We start from the raw sequence: 21085 nt of genomic DNA, 5'->3' as shown, positions 1-21085 counted from the left end.
AGCTAAAGAAGGAATAGAGATGGAGGTGCTTCTTCTGTCTGACCAACAGGGGGCGTGTTTGCACCTTTATCGCCTCATAGAGGGCCTCAAACATTGCTGCAGACCCCAAGCTGTGGGTTATAGGTTTGCGTGTCAGTGTGTATTGTGTGTGTTGCATGAGCTGCGTAGGGTTTAAAGGATCATCGAGGACAGAATCAAGAAGCTTCTGCAGCTCCTCCACACTTGAGATTTCTGGTTCAAAGCTTTTGATTGGCACTCGCTTGACAGCGTTGCTAATGGGGTCAGGGGGTCATTCCCAATTCGAGTAGCTACGAGCGATTGTGAGCTGAAACACGTCTGAACCGAGCATCACCTCCAGGCGCTCCTCTAGGAACCAGACCACAAACTTTACATGAACCCCTGCTTGGATTCAGACAGGCCTGAAGCAGCAGCAGCTGATTGGTTGGATTATTTGACAGTTTGAACGCAACATCCGCTCAGCTGTTAACGTTTTCCCTTCGACAAAGTGAGTGTTCTGTTCCTCCCGAGGCGAAACAAATCACAGCGGCAGACAATCTAATTGGAGACCATGCGCTCCTAGGATACACTTTCCGTTCTGAGTTGGGTAATCTAAGGCATCGGGGATCAATTTGGAGGAAAGCAGATCATGAGAAAACATTTTCATGGCACATCAGAGTGTGTTCAATTAGGGTCTGCTGCTGCTTATCCTAATGGATTGTCTCTTTATGATGCTTCTGTGGTCTAAACCTGCTTATAGCGTGAGCAGCAGTCACATGGAGATCATGAACAATGGTCTGCAGGAGCTGATGCACGTCTCCACCTCTAGAGGGCGCCGACCAGATTCCGAGGTGAGCATTTCTACGCTCCGCTAGCTGGATGTTGGTTTATTCCCACAAGTAAAATTAAATAAATTCTGAAGAAACAGACATTTACGGGACAGATTTTTCTGAACCCGCTGCGTCTGAATTCTGTGAAGCTCAGTTATTTCCCATGAAAGCAGCATCTACTGCCCAGACAGGGGAAAGTAGAGCTAACGTTGCTATTTTTGGAATCTCATGAAGAGCTGCACCACAGAAGTGCAGTAGTAGAACACAGGCAGGGCCTCCGGGTCTTAGGGTTTATTTATTTTAAGCACTTGATGCTAGATTAATGATCGCTTTGAGATCAATGAAATGGATATGAAACTTTGAACATTGATTGATCGCTATTGGAAAGAAAAAGGTACATTTCTTCAAACACAAAGATGCCAAAGCTGTTCCCTCCAATGCCTAAAATAAAGCAGGTCCCTGACCGCATCACCTCAGGCTGTATGACTGTATGGACTCATCTAAAGCCAGATTAGTATTCAGGAGCTACTCTTCATCATGCAGCAGCATAATAGACTCTAATGCACTGGAGTATAAACAGTGGTGTTAACTGGACGTCCAGCAGGAACATCTTTGGATTTCATGCGAGATCACTCATCTGTGGACGCTCGTCGGTGGTTGGCGTGCCGGTATTTTCCAGACGGGACACGCATCTCCTTGGCTAATGGTCCCGTCGGGGTCATCAATCCAGTCCGACAGCCGGAAGGAGTCTGACGCGTTCCCTCCATCCGTCCTTCACTTCCCTTTGGCTTCATTTCAACCAAAAGCTCTTCTCTGCCTTCATCTGTTCCTTTATTCCTTCACTTACTCTCAAATCTTCACTGCAGCTGCAGTTGAAGCAAAAAAAGGGTTTTAATGTTCAGTCCTGATCTCAGAATCTGAGGTGGACTGGAGAGTCACTGGTGTGTGTTGTCATCTCTCTGGTCCGACTGGTGTAACCAGCTGACAGCCAAAACACACACTTTACATTCAGTCACTCTGTGGCAAACAGCTGTGACTGTGGACCGCCGCTCATCGGGTGGGGGGGACGTGGATTCCCTCTAGACAACAACACACACACACACACACACACACACACACACACACACACACACACACACACACACACAATGCCTCTTCTCCAGTGTGCACCAGACCAGCTGTTGCTTTTCCACACACCCTGTGCCCCTATTAATTATCCAGTCAAAAGATAGGCACACACACACACACACACACACACACACACACACACACACACACACACACACACACACACACACATGCACTACAGCTGACTCATCCGGGCCCACACAGACCTGTCATAGAAGACTCCAGCTCATCCTTAAGTATCTATAATCCATAAAAACTCATTCCGACATGGACTCCCCGCATCAGGCCAGTTTCTACAGGTCGTGGGTGTGAAGGAGTCAGTCTGGAGGTGTTCACACAAAACTACACCCAACTGTCTCAGAATGCTTGATGAAGTATTACACTGCTGGAAAAATGACTTTAGGAACCTTCACTAAATGTCAGAGCACAGAGGAGTTGCTTCTGTCAGCAGCAGCTGAAGTTTGGCCGGTTCCTGGAGGACCAGTCGGAAATATAACAAAGCAGAGCTGACCCAGCCTGGCCTCTGCATGCAGATCTGCAGAGAGCTTTCAGGACCGCAGTCAGACTCTAGGGCGCTGGAGGCAAACAAGGCTGAAGGGGTCAAAGGTCATGCTGTAGCCGGTGAGGCCGAGATGCTGAAAGGCATTCCCTCAACTTTTCCCAACGCCCAATGGACCCCGATCCTGAGGAGCAGAAGAAACATCTGATGAACCGCTTGATGATGGACCTGAGGAGCAGCAAAAATTCAGAATATTTTGGAGGTCAAATGATATTCCGAATTATAAATATGTCTATTTATATGTATAAATGGAATAAAATTGACATGGTAAATAAGAATCACAATAGTAAGTTCTACCGCCATCTATAGGTAGCTGTGGGAAGCACAACTAGAGCTTCGCTGCTGAATCAGACGTCAGGGGTCCTCTTAAAATGTGTCAATAAACAATAATCAAAACCATCAACTATTAATTCTGATTTCACTACATAAAAAAAGAAAGGAAACTAAGTCATTTTAAACAAGTCACAACCAAGTCTTTACATCCGCATCCGGGTTACAAAATTTGATTTTCGAATTTTGATCTCGATCACTTTTCTGTGTTGTTGAGCGAAACTTTCCAGACTGAAGTGGGACCGTTTGCTATTTGAACTTCTATCGCTTTTTTTTTTTTTTTAAGTTTCCATGGTTACAAGTTGACCGTTTGTCCCAAGGATTAGGATTTCCCCAAAGAAAACACGAGACTTTAAATCCATGCTGCCGAAGAGCTCCCACATCTCAATGGGATTTTGCCACCTAAATGAAAAATCAGTAAAAACAAAAACAAAAAAACCCACACCAAACAGAAGAATAATAGTTAATCAACTAAACTAAGGAATGTTAAAACTGTGTCTGCTGGGGGTCAACAGGGACATGTAAACTACTTCATCAGCACATTTAAAGAATGCTCAAACACCGTCAGCGTGATTTATCCGTCCTCTTCAAGCCACACAAAAGACTCTGAAGCCACTTCTGTCATTCTATTTGTGCTTCTCTGAGTGTGTCGGGGGTCTTGAAGGTCAAACGAGGCTTCTCTCCTCTCTTTTCCCCAGCGCTGTTGTCTGTGCTGTTCTGTGGTGTCGGGGTGGACTGATCCTGGCACAGAATCAAGCCCAATTCTGCCAGTACAGACAGCTAGATAGTCTCCAACATGTCCTCCAGGTGAGGAACGTGCAGAGACAAAGAGAATACCTCACGTCTTCCAGGCAGACAGTGGCAGGAATGTACTTTTGGAAACTCAAGGACGTGAAAGTTTCGCAATATTACAATTTTAATTTGAAAGATTGCATGTGGCCCCATTTTTGTTGAAACCCTTGGGACAGTATAGATAGACTTTGACGAGATGGACGTTCTTTGGGGTTAAGGTTGGGGTTAAGACTAGCTTGGGAACCAAATAAAGGAGGTTTAATGTGACAGTTTGTTCGCATCGCCTCATATTTTCACATGAGTTAATTCAGAAAACTATTGAATGAATTAACGTGAATCTTGGAGGGATGGAAAAGAAACTTAGGTCCTGGTATTCAGATGAAGGAACACTTCGCCCACTTGGATCAAATTAATATCGGGTCTGAACACGCTTCTAGAAATACTTGAGAGGTCAAACATGTTCACCTCCTCGTCTATGTCAGCAAGAACTGGGTGTGAATCATCATCAGTTTCATAAAGTTATTTTTATTATGACACCAGAAAAGGTGTGGCTTCAGAAGCTGTTCAACCATCCATGCAGAAGCCGTTCTGATGAAGAGTCCTGGTGAGGAAGCTGTGAGGAAGCAGGGCCTGCATTTCTCTGGAGAGTCTGTGAACACACTGGAAAAGTTTGAATTGTGAGCGACAATGTGTTGTTTCTCCTGACATCGGCTGATGTTGCAGAGCTGAACCTGATCTCATCTGACAGGATATCACCTCTGATACACGCTGACGTGGTATCCACGCTGAGCATGCCCTCTGAAACAGGCTGATGTTAAGACTTGCCCTGCATTTCCCTCCAAATGTCATGAAGCCATTGGCCGAGAGCCAGAAGAATACAGAACAGAGGCCTTCACTCCTGGAGGTGATAGAGAATATCTCTTTATTATAATCACAGGAAGGCTTAAATATTTTTAATAAACCTCTTCATATCAGGTTCAAGAAGCCATTTGTGTACTGTTACTCTGATCAATTAGCTCAGTTAATCAACTAAACCGGCTTTGTTTTCCATTTCTAATGTAAATACTTAATAAAAAATTGTGTCCAAAGATATGATTCTCAATTAATGGTTTCTAATATGTAAAAAAAAAAGAGTAAATTATGATGCAGTTTTAGGGCAACTAAAAATGTGTGCAGATGGAGATAAATTGTTCCCCATTACATATGCATGAAGAAACATATCCACAAACCAGATTTCTCTTCTGTCCAATTCTTTTTTTTTTTTTTTTACAAAAAGTATGACATTTTAATAATTTAAAAAGTAATATGCACAAATTTAGTCAAATGTATTGTTCAGCTGTTGAAAAGTTCACGAAATTATTAATTCTATGAATAAATAAATTCCCTATATTCTAAATTATATAAATAAATTTTATAAATAAATAAAAATAAAAGATAAATAAAATAAAGATAATTCTGGCATATTTTTTCAGTAATTTATTCTCTAAGTATTCACTAGAATTAATTTAAGAGAAAGAATCATGGAAAAACAGCAGCTGATGAAACATAAAGTATAACAAAGACTGACCCTTCTCACAGTTTTAGGAAATCTCTTTTTTTTATTTGTTAATTAATTTACCTTTTTTAATTCGCTATTCATTTATTCTTATTTTTATTTACTTTTTATATTTCTGTTTAATGTGATAATTATTAATGTGAAATTATTAATAATTATTATTATTAATTTACTGTTTACTTTATTAACTGTTTATTATATTATCAAAATTACGTCATAACAGAACACTTCCGTAACTTCCTAACGTATAGCGGTTGTTTCAAACGGTTTTACGTCAGTTTCACGGCACCTTCTGCGCTTTACGGCAAAACATGGCGCCGCACTGATCTCCCCGATCGAGGAAGTCTGGTTATTACTTTTTTCCCTTCTCTTTTCGGTCAGGGGGGGCTCCAGCTATCAGCGCAGTGAAGCAGCATCTTTCCGCGTTTCTCGGGGAGGTTTAGTGAGAAGGAGAATAGTTTTAAAAATAAAAATGGCGGCGAGTCGAAGCATCCAGGAGAAGGTCAACAGGCTGATCAACAAAAAGAACGGAAAACCAGCCCTCAAACCCAACAAGCCTCTGGTTCTGAAGGATTTTGTAGCTAACCGCAAATCGGGGAAAGGACGTAAGAATGAATTCATATTAATACAGTTCGCCAATGATATTTTGTAAAATAGATTTTTTTTTTAAAACCCGCAAACGGTAACCGTGGCCCTTGTTGTCCACAGAGCAGTCCTGCATCACAGAGATGACCGTCATGATGGCCTGCTGGAAACGGAACAACTTCTTGGACGACATGTGTTCTCCTGAGATCAAATCCTTCCAGGATTGTGTACAAGCGAATCAGGTACGTCCACCTACAGCCGGTACCGGTACCGGTACACCGATCTACCTACATCACTTGTGTCAAACTCAAGGCCCGGGGGCCAAATGTTGGCCCGCAAAAGCATGAAAGGTCAGTGTCTGAAAATAAATAGGTCAAAAGTGTGCTTTGACCAAAACTACATTTTCCACAATGTAGTAATTAAGCACATTTTAACTCCGATAAAAACGTTTTGAACAAAGTTAATGTCCTAACTTGTGTTTGATGTTATTTTTCTTTATTCGCTTGAATAGTTTGATACTTGATGGATGGATTTATGGGGTTTTTTATAACCTCACAAAAGGATTTATTTTATAACAGAAACAAAAAATATATTTTTTCTGTGCAACTAATATTTGTAACTTGAATAAGTGTTAAGTTTAGAGCTATTTAGCTTTAAGCAATAGATTTTTACATTTTACATAACATTGAGTTACATTTATTAGTTACACCTGGCCCTTTGAGAACAGCCATTATGCTCATGTGGCCCTCGGTGAAAATGAGTTTGACAACCCTGACCTACACGTTTAAAAAAAATTAAGCAAAACGTGACTCGAGAAGAGGAAAGTGGTCCTGAAGATCATAAATACCTACTTGTTGAAATATAGAAGTAAAACCTGTCTAACTTGAATCAAGCTGCTCTCAACTCTACAGATGAATCCAAAATCCTTTGGCTGCTGCTCTCTGTTACTCTCCTCTTGGCTCGGCTGCCAAAATGCAAATGTTTCCGAGATGAACTTAATGCATTACTGGATTCAAACGCTTCGGTAACAAATCATCTCCCTCTTCCACAGGCTGCCTCAAGGAAGACCAGAAAGGAAGACAGCTCACAGGGAAAAAATCTTTCCTCAGAAGAGGCCACAATCCTGCTGAAGAGATTTCCCAACCTGCGCACTGAGATCTAGGATGGAAACGTTTTCATGATGGATTTCTCATCGGATTGAGGTGGACTCTGCATAAATACAGAAGGGTGCAGCGGACTCATAAACACTGCATCATGTCAGCTCACCAAATCTTATTCATTTGATGGTGTTGCTCGAAACGGAGCAGCATTAATATTCACAACACGCCGGGTTTTTATTGCTTGAACCGTTCTGCTCGTGTCCTTAACCGGCCCCGCTGGAAATGATGCCATTTTGTCTCGATCCAATTTAGCAAAGTGGTCTCGTTCAGAGCAGAGATGTTATTAGTAGATGTGATGGAATTATTCTTCTTGGGTTTCATGCCTCCTGACCGGGATCTGGCGGCCATCACTGAACACTTAGTGCATCGTCATTCCCGTAGAAGCCGAGACCGATGTAGGGATAAAAATCAAACAGATAGGGTTGCATAGATTCCCAAAATAAAATTAAATAAAATGTCCACGGGGTTCTGGATATTCCTGAATGGATTTGAGTTATTTTATTTATCTGATCATTTGGAAGCGGTCTGGAGACAATCCAGAGAGAGAAATGACATCAAAGATTTATTCGTAGCCAATTACTTTGATTCAAATTTGCAGTTTGTTGGTTGTTTTTTTCCACATTCATCACATTTTATTAAAAAAAACAAACTAAGCTTGATTGATTTCTGTTTTTGCGTCATATCATGATATTTTTGGTGTCGTGTGTCCCATAAAATAAAGGGTGATTGAATCAGTTTGTTTCATGTGAATTCTAACCATCCATCTGGGACGTAAAGTCGCTTCGCTGCAGAGTCACAGAGAGAATTTCCGACTGCGACTTTGCTGCTGGATGCATGGAGCAGACATTGAAGTCTTATCGCTCCTCTGATCTGAAACTCCGACGTGCTTTAAGTTGTTATCTTCCTCTGTTGCTACGTCCCACCTTTAATTTACTTACAACAAATATTTGTTTGAATGATGCTCTGAGTGTGGATTTGGATTCGGGGTTTGTTTGTTTTTTCTCAGGCGCAGGGAAGATTGTGTACCATTTGTTTGCACCCCCCATTGTCAGAACGTGGTGTTTTTGCCGTGTTCTTGTTTATCTGCCTGTCATTATCCAGAACCATTTTCCCCACCCTGCTTATCACTTCCTCCCAAACATTTGGACCTCAGAGGAAACTCCACAGCCCGCAGCCATCGTTGTCTCCCTGGCACACAACACATGACTTTAGGCTTCTGGTTTATTCCCTCTTTTCGAATGGATCCATGTTTCTCACCTTTGAGGTTGTTTTCTCCAATCCCATGTTGTTTGTTTGTTTGATGGATGGATTTACCAACCAACACTGCTAAATCCATGACGTTGTGGCTCAGACTGAACAAAGTGTGAAATCTTTACCACCATTGAAGCCACTCCTGATCCGGGTCATCACTGCTGAGCCATCGCGTTTTTCCATTAGTGAAATATCTTTGTGGTTTTGCTCTGATTGTGGAGCATGATATGATCTCGACCACAAAATCAATCTAATCTGTGGGATTTCATTATTCAGGCTTTGATGGATTGCAATGAGGAATCCCAACATAGGATCTGCAACATATTACTCATAAATATCAGCGACTGTTTCTAAAGATCGTCTCAGACATGAGGTCTGGGTGTAATGCCCTGTTGAGATCCGAACACAGACAGTCCTTGAGCCGTTCAAGCAGGATCTGTGAAATCCTCGCTATCTTCAGGATCCATCTCCCGACATGAGAAGCTTCTGATTCTCATGTCCCGGGAGGATTTCTGTTTGATGATACCATCGACATCAAGATCTGTAATGACATGTTTGTGAGAGGTCGCCAGGATAAACAATGAGTGGGTCAGAAGATATCCATCCAGATCGGGCCTATCGGACTCTTTGATGGTTTTGGAATCGTGGCCTTGCCCTTCTAATCACCAGCGGACGCTCCCGGTTGTCTCGGACATGATGAAATTTTCTGCTGCTGTTGGTTTCAGATCCTCAGGAATCAGAACTCGACCATCAGTGAGTGTAACTTCCGATTGAACAACCGTGATCCGGTACCATAAGGTCTTGAACTCTCTGGAGATCACCTCAGTCAAAAGCTGAAATGCTGAATTCCAATATTTAAAAGTCTTCACATACTTTTTAACTCTTGTGGTCGAAGCACTGGAGATCCAGACTCGTCTCATTTCCACTCCTGGCTGCTGGAACTCGTTCCTGGCGGCTGCTTGCTGCTAGAATCTGACCTCTGCTGCTCATCCTGGCAAGACTTCAGCGTCATCAGGTTTTCAACGCGACACGGCCAGCTACAAACGGGAGCGTGAGTCTGGTTCACAGCTTTGTTTACAGTCAGTAAACCGGTCAGTCGGTCGGTTTGATGGTTGGATTCTGGACGGATGTCCACTACACTACAGGACAGGGTGAACCAACATCAAAAACTCCATTGATTACTTTAAAGAACAATAGTTTACATCTAAGCAGAAACTGTAGACCAGAACTTAAGGTCTGAGTTTTATTGGACACATCAATTTTAAAGTTCCCAGATGAATGAATTTTCCTGAGAATAAAGTTTTTCTATGACGGTTCTGCTCTGTAGCTTCATGAGGTGTTCAAGGACCTCGGGAATTTTCTGCACTCGTCATGTTATCCTTCTACTGTATTTCATATATCTGGCGCCTTAAGATAGACCGTCATAAAGCGACTATTATAAGTATCGGAAAGTGCAACGATTAATGTCACACGGCGCGAGGATTTCGCACCTTTGATTTATGGGGGGGGGGGGTTGGTGTGTGGGTGTATGTGTGTGTGTGTGAGGGAGAGAGAGAGAGAGAGAGAGAGAGAGAGAGGGAGAGAGAGAGAGAGAGTTATCCGCTTGCCCTGTCTCCACCAGCGGCGCGTCATTTTTAGCTCTGCAGCGGGTTGGACGTCCGGAGTTGCGTTCCGAGCGGACTTTTGAGTGTTTTTCCCACCGACCAGAGGAGAGAGAGGACAGATTACCCGGGGAAGGTGTGCCAGTGGAGGTGTGGAGGAGATGGTTCCTTCAGCAGGATGGACTGGAGGAAAGCCGTGCCCTGCTGTCTGCTCCTGGCCCTGTTGGTGCGCGCAGAGGTGAGCGCGCCGCGGCGGAACCTCCGGTCTAAATAAAGCTGATGTTCACCGCCTGGCATTCAGTCTGGACCCGGATCCTCACGTTCTGTTTGTCCCTGACATCCGATTTAACCGAATATCCCGTGTGAGCAGCAGAGGAGTGATATTTATTCTCCGGCGCTGACGTTTCTGAAAGTTTCCTGATTGATTCTTGGGAAATAATCTGTTATTATTTCCATATTCCTCTAAAATATTGGCAAATGAAATAGTTTGATGTGTTTGTATGATATGCTGTAGATTTTTGAGACCAGCTGTGGTGTTATAAATTTCTTGAAAGAAGACTTAGTTGTGGTGAAATCCTCAGGATGCTTCAGCTTTAATCGCTTGTATGGAGAAATAAGCTTCAGGTTCTAAATCAATAAATTATCCCCATTCAGTTGCAATTCTATTTATTTGTACAGTGATTATCTTCAAAATTAAAACTAAGTCAAATGCTTAAGATTTACAAAATATCAAGAAAGCACCTCTCTGGTTTGAAAGATAAACTTGAGAAAAAGCAAAGTGTTTAATCTGAGACAAACTCCACTCACAAAATGATAACTACAGTTCATAAATAGTAAAAGCAGCAACTTGGTTGTTGTGTCTAGAAAGTTTTATGTTCAAAGTATTTAGGTTTTTTTGTTTTTTTCATTTATGATCCAGAAAATAAAATCGACCTCAAGAAAGATGTGAAAATTAAAACAACAATCACTGAAGAGCAAAAAAAAACACTATTTATTATTATTAAAAATATTAAATAGTGTCTGGATTGTGCTCCTTTTCATCCAAATTACCATATAATAAAACAAGTTATATAAAATAAAATAAGTCTACTGTAAGATAACAAAATCCTGAGTGAATAAGAATAATCCTCATCGGTTTTCATGTTTTTTTCCCCTCCTACATTTTTTCTGATATCTGCAAAAAGTTACTGATCAAATCATAAGTAGTCGGCAATCGGGTGTAAAGACCCAAATGACAAAGGACAGAATGATGTGTGAACAATCTGTCGGTGTTTAAAAGGCTTCATCCTCAGCTTTAGAGGCTGATGGATGGCGATCATGTCTCCGCTGGGAGAACTGTGTCCCTGGAAGGAGGTGTAGGAGGTGTAAAGTACTGGTTGGAGGACAATGACACGGTGAACGCGGCCCATTTACATGGTTGTAATTCCTGCAGGCTTCACAGCTTCAGACTCACACAGTCAGCGTTTCAGTGCCGCAGTCTGTCCGTTCAGATTCAACGCTCCGCAGAAAATATTAGATAAAACAACCAAATGCTGCAGGTTGTTCATTCATTCACTCCTTCAGCAGCTCTCCTTCTGTTTGCTTCTCATTATCAGCAGGTCAAAGTCTGTTCCTTATTCGTTTTATATCGTATCACTGCAGATAAGTGTGAAAGGGAAACACCTCCGTTTAGAAACTCTTGCAGGTCCAGAAGCCATCTGCAACAAAAACCAAATCAAAATATGATCATGGTGACAAAAATGTCCCTGACAAATATCATGCTGGAAACCTTTTGCAGCCCGTTGCTGTAGATTCTCCTCCATCCAGGTTGTGATAAAGAGTTCTGGAGGGATAAATGTTCACCTGATGGATCCAAACTCACCGTTTCACTGCTAAGTCAGGGGAGCTCCTATTGGTTGGTGCTGAAAATGCTAAATTAAAAAGATAAATCCCATTAAATGATTAATTTTTTTCAGCCACAGCCCTGTTTGAACCTCCTACGATGGGACCAGACCTTGTGGGACACCTGCTGGTCACTTTTTCTTACAACATTAGTAGTCTTTTTTTTTGAGTTCTCCACAAACTTGTCAAAATCAAAATACCAACAACAAGTCTAGGAAAGATGTTTGTGATATGAAGGGAGAGAAGACATGCGTAGCTATATGATATTGTGTTTTCCTCCGCAGGAAATCGAAGGCGGACACCTGAGGACCAAGCAGGGTGCAGGTAAGGGTCGTCTGGAGGGCACGTTCAGTCGTTAGCACCCCCAGTGTGAAGCCAAGGCTGCAGAACGTTTCATGAGCGGAAGGCATCGAGACAACAAGTCTGGAAACACAGTTCAAGTCCTGCAGGATTGGCGTTAATGCTCAGGAGTCATTTAATCCACAATCATGTGTCGGGGCTTGAAACGCTCTCGCATGCCTTTGGACTTGTTTTCCTCCAGGAAATCTCGATACTCCAGCAAACAATCCCTGAACAACAGCAGAAGGAATGAAGAAACGCTTCTCCTCATTCGGTGTCGAAGACCTGGACCCACTCAGACCTCAGACCGGATCACCAGTCGCCTTCAGCCCACATCCTAATCTAGTTTGTCCCCTACAGACCGGCCTTTATGCTCCTCTATCTGCTGTTACCAGCACTCCCAGTCTCATTACCTCCAGTAAACCGGTGTGGTTTACTGTCCAGCCCCCCCACCATCCTGCTCCAAAGGCTCCCACTTAAAGCAGAGCTGTCCCTGAAGATGTAACCATCTCCATGGAAGAGCGTTCACCACTAATGGAGTCAAAGCTGCTCTGACTCCAACCTGTCAATAGTCCCACCGCAGATGAGATAAATGTTGAGGTGCTCGAATGCAACATATCAATATTTACAGCTCAGAAGGTTTCTGTAACTTGAAACGATGTCTAGAGAGATGAGGAGGATAAAGACCTGCTTGGAACGGGTTCCAAAAAGTCAAGGGTTCACAAAAGCAGCAGAATATTTAAAATCAATTGTAAATAAATGAGTAAAATTACATTTTAGAAGTGTTTTATGAATAGATAACACTTTTATTTCCCCTCATGTCATCTTTTGTTACCTTTTGTGCTTAAGTGTGCCTGTGGTTGGTGGGATTTAATCTCATGACCATCATTGATTTTAGTCTGGAGACTCTTGAGAAGAATCGGTTCCTCACGATGTTTGGCTGTGACTGTGAGAACCGAATCGGCTTCAGGATTCAGGTCGGTTCCCGTAGCGATGGGAGGAAACGAGATGCATGAATCCGGAGTCAGACGCCTCCATCTGGAGGGCAGCTGCTGCTTTAACAAGACTCTGGAACTCCGGCTGAACTGCAGGGAAGACACTTAAGAGCAACTCGGAGCTCTGCCAACGGTAAAGGAGATCTATAAAAGCTCTTCCTGGGAAGAGGAGATGTCACCGCTTCACACACACACACAGACACAGACACACACACACACATATATCAATTTCACCCACTCTTAACCATTTGCAGCTGGAATCTAAAGGACTCATCTTCTATTGTACATGAGGTTTTCTGGGAAACACTGTTAATCAGTTGTTCTAAAAAAACCGAATCAAACAGAAAACCTTTTAAAACTCTCCATAAAACACAAAGTACAAGCAGAAAATCCTACTTTTGCTGATTCCTGCAGCATCTCTAGTTCTTTCTAGAAACCCTTTAGCTGCTATCACGCCGTCCAGACCAGCGTCTGGCAGCGTTCCTCGGGAATCTTAACCCATTCCTCACAGAGAGAGGCCAGTTCTGGAACATTCCTGGATTACCTGCATCAAATCCCACCACGGATTCTCTGTGGATTCCAGTCATGTGACTGTGACGGTCTCTGGAATGATCCAGGACTTCTTCTGGAACTGGGCCTTGATGGACTCTGAGGGTCTGTTTGGGATCTTAATCCATTTGGAACATCTACATCCAAGCTTCACCCAAAAGGTCCAGTTTGGTTTTAACGTTCATGGTCTGATCTAGATGGTTCTGACCTTCTGGAACCACATTTCTGGTACCTTTTGGGTCAGCAGTGGTGCTGCTAAAGTAATTCTATAAAGGATGTCTCAGTGTTTTCACAGGGTCTTTCTAACCGACTGATGCTCTTCATCTGCAGCTCTTCCGTCCTGCTCAGAAGACTTCACACAGCTGGGCTACTACAACGGCGCGGTTTCCCAGTCAGACTCGGGCTCCCCCTGCCTGAAGTGGACCGACTTCCCTGATTACATGCAGCAGTATCCGGGCCGAGGCCTGGGGGAACACAGCTTTTGCAGGAATCCCGACCGAGACGTGAAGCCGTGGTGCTTCATCAGGCAGACGTCGGGCGCCATCAGCTGGGCATACTGCGACTGTCGTCAGGGTGAGCCAAGGAGGGGGGGCACGAACACGTTACATCTGTCTTAACATATCCATCACCCCTCCTCACTCCTGTGGTTTGCTGCCAGGTGCTGCCAGGTTGGTGGGGGGGTCATCGGGCAACAGTGGGCGTCTGGAGATTTACCTTAATGGCCAGTGGGGGGCAGTGTGTGACACGCACTGGAACGACCGCGACGCCAGCGTCATATGCAGGCAGCTTGGACTGGGGTAAGAGAAGCGTTGTGGCGTCTGACGTGTTCTGACGCCAATGGTTGAATTATTAAGCATCCAATTCCCAACACCCACCCCAGCATTTCCATGGTAACTGTCCCCAACAGAGCCAGGAGTTCTGATGGGTTAGTTTGATTTTGTTGGGTCAACCGATACCATTATCAGTATCAAATTTGCAAAAATAGGATCTGTACCTTCAGCACCACCTGGTGGACAAAAGCAGAATGACAGTTATGAGGTCGCAGCTTGTCGCTTAGCTACTGTACCATCACCATTTCCTGTGCAGTTTGCATCTACTTGTTTGAAATAAGAACATCTTGTTCTTCTGCCCCTGCAGTGAGATCGGTACGGCCCTGCAGCATTCCTACTACGGCCCGGGTTCCGTCTTCCACTACGAGCGCCTGGGTTGCCTGGGTAACGAGAATTCCCTCCTGGAGTGCCGAAGCAGGAAGTTTATCGTCAGTGACTGCAACCATGGCAACGAAGCAGGAGTGGTTTGCGCTGAGCCAGAAGGTGTGCAGAAGAATGGTTACCTCGAAGGGAACTCTTTATGTGAGGCGTGGAAACAGGAAGGAAAGTAGAGCAGCTGGGGCAAAACCAGTAAGACCAGAACCTCCAGTTAGTCCTCAGTTAGGAATTCATCCAAATTATGACCATGAAAATAAATTAATTAATTAAAAATTTAAGCTTAATTTAGAATTTTTACATTTTTTAAGGTAAATTTAAATTAAAAAATAATTAGTAATTTTTTAAAAATTATTAATAATTTTTAAATTTTTCCCAAGCCAAAACGATGTTTCCCCGGTAACAGCTACGAGTTGGACTAAGATCTGCACCACCGTCATGTGTTTAATCCTTATGCAATGGAAACATTTATTGCTCCTGTAAATGTAAACAATTTAACAGGTATCAATCGAATCCCTGCATCCAATCAGAAGCCAGGATTCACTAAGACTGTGTTATCAAGCCACTTATAAATCTGGTAAATGTCACATGTCGTGTCTTTCTGGCTTTTTTGAAAGTTTTTGGAAGATTACAAATATCTGCATTCCTGAAAGTAGAAAAGAAATATAAAATGAATTGTAATTACAACATAGGAGACAATCAATCCTACTTAGCTTCAACAGGCTAGTGGTACTATTAGTTAAACATGTCCTCTGTTTGGATGGAGACTCATGGGTCCTTCACACACAGCAGAAGTTAGTGGACACATTCTTAAGGTAAACTAATATGTAGCCTCCACTAAGAATAACCATCAGCACATTTCCCACAATCCTTCCAAAGAACCAAAATAGATAAACCAACTTTTCTTTTTACAGAGTGTCTTTGTTCGGACATACTGTACTGCTGACTAAAATACAACCACCAGCACACGAACCAGAGTCTGGAAGCTTTCTTTAAAAAAAAACAACAAAACGCCACCACGTTTTGCTAATGTGTGTGTATGTGTGTGTGTGTGTGTGTGTGTGTGTGTGTGTGTGTGTGTGTGTGTGTGTGTGTGTGTGTGTGTGTGTGTGTGTGTGTGTGTGTGTGTGTGTGTGTGTGTGTGTGTGTTATTGACTCTTGTTCCTCAGGTATGGGGATCCCCATGAGGCTGGTGGGAGGCCTGGAGGACTTTGAGGGTCGGGTTGAGGTGTACCACGACGGTCGGTGGGGAACCGTCTGCGATGACCAGTGGGACGACGCCGACGCTGAGGTGGTGTGTCGACATTTAAATCTGGGGTGAGGACCAACTCAGGATTACACTTTCAAATTAAAAGCATGAAAGGCCCTGCGACAAAGACCCGTCTCTGTGCAGCCCTTGTTTCAGGCCGGTTCAATAACGACGCCACTTTATTAAAGTTGGTTGTTTCCGTGCTCCAAATAATGGACGGTTCTGTCCCAACCAACAGAGGCATGGCCAAGGCCTGGACCTGGGCCCATTTCGGCCAGGGCTCCGGTCCCATCTGGCTGGATGGGGTTCGGTGTACAGGAAATGAACTCTCTCTGGAGGAGTGTCCTCATAACACCTGGGAGCAGCACAACTGTGACCACATCGAAGACGCGGGGGTGTCCTGCAACCCTTACACAGGTCCGACTTCATGCCCTGAGATCTAGAGGTGCTATGTTAAAAGCAAAGAGACCAACTGTAAACTTTTGAGGATGTCAGCAAACGTGCATTGGTGGTTTTATAGGTTGACTTTTTATTTTAGACATGTTTCCTGTGTTTGTCCATCATTTACCTCGAACAAACAGCGGCTGATCTGTAAATTTGTCCCTTTTCTCCCGTGTGTCTGCAGACGGTGCCGTCCGTCTGGTGGGGGCAGACAATCACTGGGAGGGCCGGGTGGAGGTTTACCACGAGGGGCAATGGGGCACCGTCTGTGATGACAGCTGGACCCAGCTCAACGCCCAGGTGGTTTGCAGACAGCTGGGCTTCAGGTCAGTTCATCCAGAACCACTTTGGTGCTTTTATTTTGGCGATGAGGCAGACGTCAGCAGAGGGTCTTGTGGTCTTACCTGCAGTGGTCGAGCGGATGTGGCCCCCGATGGGGTGTATGAAGAGGGTCGGGGGTTAATCCTTCTGGATGAGGTGCAGTGTCAGGGGACAGAATCCACTCTGATGGGCTGTAAACACTCCAAGTGGGGCCAACACGACTGCTCCCACAGCGAGGATGTTGGAGTCCGTTGTGAGAGGGGGGGCGTTGCTAAGGAGATGCCGGGCCTCTGGCCGTCGGTTGGTAAGAGCATCTGATGACGTTTTCTGGGTATTTTTCTGCCAGTATTTAAAAACTCAATAATGAAACGTGTGGTTGTTCTCTCTGACGGCGGTTCTCAGGTCCTCTGGTGCGATTGGTCGCCGGGGAGAGCAGGAAGGAGGGGCGAGTGGAGGTCTTCATCAACGGCCAGTGGGGGAGTGTGTGTGATGACGGCTGGAACGACGTCAGTGCGGCCGTAGTCTGCAGACAGCTGGGATTCACGTTAGTAGGGCTACACCTCCACTGGGGTTCATCCTCTGGGGGGCGTGATCAGAAATGACTGTTAAAGTTTGACGTATTCAATCAAAGTAGGAAAACAAAAGTAGTCTGAAGGATCTTAACTGCTATGAACTATTCATTGATGATCATTCGTGATCCCCTGAGGATGGACTCCCAACATCGTTACTTACCTTTAGTCAAACGTACCTTAAAAGTTATCAAACTAATAACCTTTTTTCAAACGTAGCACAAGTCAGTTTATGCTAAGAATGCCTATTAAGTTTGTATTTAGGCGGACGTTTTTAATTATACAGTACTTATTCTTTTTTGTGGATAAAAATAAAATGTAAACATATCTTAATATAGTTTCTTCACCACGTAGAAATAAATTAATGAAAACACACAAAAATGATACTTGGTGCATTACTTGAGAATGTATTCTCACACAACATATAATAACGATGCCGTGTGTCTTTGCATGCTATCCTCCCAGAGGCGTGGCTAAAGCTCGATCCATGGCATACTTCGGTGAGGGTCAAGGCCCGATTCACCTGGATAACGTCCGCTGCTCGGGCACCGAGCTGTCCTTGGGTCAGTGTCCGGCTGTGGGTCAAGAAGGTCACGACTGTCGTCACAGTGAGGATGCAGGCGTCATCTGCGATTACACCTTAGATCCTGTAGGGGGCGCTTCCATGCAGACCTGCGGCTTCAGACTCAACAACCAGCGGCGTCGACGGCGGATCATAGGAGGAGATAAATCACTGAGGTTAGAGAAGCACACAGCGGTTCAGTGGAAAGTTTGGTTTCCAGTCTTGAAATCCTAACACAAAAATTTGACCTAATTATGCAAAAACTGCGTAAAAGAATTTCCAAAAATTATCATAAATCATCCTATAAATAAAGTACATGCATAGAGACATGGTATTGTTTTTTAAAACTGTGTGCAATTTGGCATAGGTCCAGATAATACTCCAGACCATCTACACCATGTGTGTCAAACTCACGGCCTGGGGGCCAAATGTGGCCAACCACATCATTTTATGTGGCCCTCGAGAGCATAAAGGTCAGAGTGTCTAAAAATAAATAGGTTTGTAACTTGAATAAATAATAAATTCAGAGTTATTTAACATTAAGGAGTAGTTACATTTATTTTAAATTACACTGAGTTACATTTAGTTACATTTTTAAGTTACATCCGGCCCTTTGAGGACGGCCGTTATGCTGATGTGGCCCTTGGTGAAAATGAATTTGTCACCCCTGATGTCCACTAAACCGTTGTTTCTATGTGGTTCCAGGGGTGAGTGGCCCTGGCAGGTGTCCCTGTGGCTCCGGTCTCAGTCCAAAGGCAACCATCCTCTGTGCGGCGCGTCCCTCATCAGTCCCTGCTGGGTCGTGACCGCCGCCCACTGCTTCAAAAGGTAAAACAGCTCCTCCTAGTGGTCACCTGTCACCATTACAGACAGGGCACACCCATCACTCGGGGTTCCGTTTGTGGTCCTGCAGATTCGGCAGAGACCCCACCCGCTACGTGTTGCGTCTGGGTGACTACCACACCGAGGAACAGGATGACTTTGAACGCACCCTGGCCCCTGAACGCATCGTCATCCACAAAAAGTACCACAGTCACAGTTGGGAGAATGACATCGCCTTGCTGAGGCTCAAAGGGGCAGAGGGCAACTGCGTGGCCTTCAACCCACACACCAATGCCGTGTGTCTACCGGAAGGGGGTAGGAAGTGGGACAAGAGGCCGGCGGCCTGTGTGATCACCGGCTGGGGCGTCACAGGTAACACCGTGGATGACTGACCAACATATGGTGATTTTACAGGATCTGATGGGGCAATAAGTTAGTTTTTTCAGTATGTTTCCACGGCATCTGGTTATTTTCTTCTTAATCCAGTAAATGAGAGTAAATTAGACTTGTTTTCTTCTTCATCAGACTCAGAATACTCCCGCACGCTGCTCCAGGCCTGGGTGCCTCTCCTTCCAGCCTGGAAATGCAAGAAGCGGTACCACGAACGTTTCACCAGCCGCATGCTGTGCGCCGGGAGCCTGTCAGAGCGCCACCGTGTGGACAGTTGCCAGGGTGACAGTGGAGGCCCGCTTGTTTGCCAGGGGGAAGGGGGCAGATGGGTGCTGACGGGGGTCATATCTTGGGGTCACGGTTGCGGCAATCCTTCTTTCCCTGGTGTGTACACGCGTGTCAGCAGGTTCCTGCGATGGATTGATAAGGTTGTCAACAAACCCTTCATCGGATGATGATGATGATAATGATGATGATGATGATGATAATGATGATGATGATGATGATGATGATGATGGGGAAGAGGCAGGTGCTGAGACTTTAAGGACTTTTCTTCTCCATCTTTTCCCTCATTTGTTTCTGTTCTGTGGTTTTCATTGAGGAATCCTGATCAGAGCCAGTGTTGAGTGTTAAAATCTTGTTCAGGTCAATGAGTTGCTGTATATGTATATTGTATATTTGATGTTAGTTGAAAACTGCACCATATTCCATATTCACAAAAGCATGTTTGAAAGTGATCCTCCAATATGGAAGCAGTTTGATGTGCGTCAGCATTTCTTAACGAAGTCGAAGAAGAAGCCGGCGGACGCCTGAAAGACCTCGTCTGGCTGCACGTGGCACAGTTAGTTTTCTTATGCACTAAAATACTTGCCTTATAATCACACTGGAGTCGTCTGTGAATGAGAAGCTCATGCAGGTCGGAGCCGGTGAAAAGATTCTGCGTCTTATGAGACTGACTTTGTGCCTGCAGATGTTTTATTTATTCTATTATAACATTCCAGATGTGCATCTTACAGGAAAAAAAAAACCATCTGATGATGAAGGTCATCACTTTTGCCAAATTATTTCTATTTGCCAAATTTAAGCTAATTACAGGGCTTTAAAAGAACATTTCATTCCAACTGTCATGCAGTAAAATGTGTCCTGATTGCCTGTCTGCTCAGAGCTTAGAGAAACGTATTGAATAGAAGAGAAGCAATGGTGGAATCTTCAAGTTTAGCCACCTTGAATAATAAACATTGCTGACAAAAAGAACACTAAATTCCAATGCATGTGTAGTCGTGGTGTCCAACGGGTCTATGCACATCCAGAAGATACTTTTCAGTTAAATTAGAGCTTTTAAAGCTGAGTAACCGATCAGGTACTGCTCTAGTAGAGCCTTCAGCTCACTGTTTGGTCATTTGTTTCTGGTATTTTTATTATATTACAGTATTGGATGATGTGGGAATGTGTGTATTATCAGCTGATCATATAAAGGTCATGATGTCTGCCGTGTCAAAACAATTATAATCCACAGTTCATGTGATTTTTTTTATAACGCTGCACACTATTGATGTGTATACGTCTGTAGCAAAATGTGTATTTTTTTGGTGCTCTGTTCTGTATTTGCTGATGCTGTCTTCATGTTTTTATTGTTTTTATTTATTTGGACAGGACACGTTTAACCACTAGACGCTCAACAGGGACTAGCAGGCTGGTCTCTCCTCTGACCTGAAGTCATTTGGTCATTTTGCATTTCATTTAACACATGATTAATACGTTCTTCACAGTCCATCCCAAGTCCATGTTGTATAAGATCATAAAATTCAGCAGAATAAATGTATTTCTTACAATATTTGATGTTTCCATGTTATTTTGATATCATCTTCCTCCCCGCTGTTCTTTGTCTTTGGTGTAATAATGAAGTCTTGAGTCCTTGAGACATGATTCAAAACTATACTGTATTTTAGTATGTAAATTTGCTTCCATAGAATT

At 43.8% G+C, this 21085-nt stretch overlaps 2 protein-coding genes across 3 annotated transcripts; both read left to right on the top strand.

The window, feature by feature from the left end:
* Positions 1-5499: 5499 nt before the first annotated feature.
* Positions 5500-7670, top strand: chchd1 (coiled-coil-helix-coiled-coil-helix domain containing 1). Its single transcript, XM_068327616.1, has 3 exons — positions 5500-5796; positions 5900-6018; positions 6828-7670. The coding sequence occupies exons 1-3, from the start codon at positions 5664-5666 to the stop codon at positions 6936-6938; spliced, it is 363 nt and encodes a 120-aa protein (XP_068183717.1). The 5' UTR covers positions 5500-5663; the 3' UTR covers positions 6939-7670.
* Positions 7671-8921: 1251 nt separating this feature from the next.
* On the top strand, positions 8922-20954 carry si:ch211-51a6.2 (neurotrypsin). Of its 2 annotated transcripts, XM_068327595.1 has the most exons (16): positions 8923-9238; positions 9809-10026; positions 11954-11993; positions 12211-13136; positions 13883-14125; positions 14211-14349; positions 14690-14865; positions 15927-16074; positions 16245-16423; positions 16632-16773; positions 16858-17072; positions 17171-17312; positions 17803-18075; positions 18605-18727; positions 18813-19093; positions 19247-20954. In XM_068327595.1, exons 5-16 carry the CDS (start codon positions 13993-13995, stop codon positions 19564-19566), a joined length of 2271 nt encoding a protein of 756 aa, XP_068183696.1. In that variant the 5' UTR covers positions 8923-9238; positions 9809-10026; positions 11954-11993; positions 12211-13136; positions 13883-13992; the 3' UTR covers positions 19567-20954. The 2 variants fall into 2 exon arrangements, with proteins under 2 accessions (XP_068183695.1, XP_068183696.1); XM_068327594.1 differs by lacking the exon at positions 12211-13136 and having other exon boundaries at positions 8922-9238.
* Positions 20955-21085: the final 131 nt, after the last annotated feature.

The sequence above is a fragment of the Antennarius striatus genome, chromosome 11, assembly GCF_040054535.1.
Source record: "Antennarius striatus isolate MH-2024 chromosome 11, ASM4005453v1, whole genome shotgun sequence".
NCBI classification, from domain to species: Eukaryota; Metazoa; Chordata; class Actinopteri; order Lophiiformes; family Antennariidae; genus Antennarius; species Antennarius striatus.
Note: the sequence above shows the minus strand (reverse complement) of the source record. Positions and strands in the feature narration are given on the sequence as shown.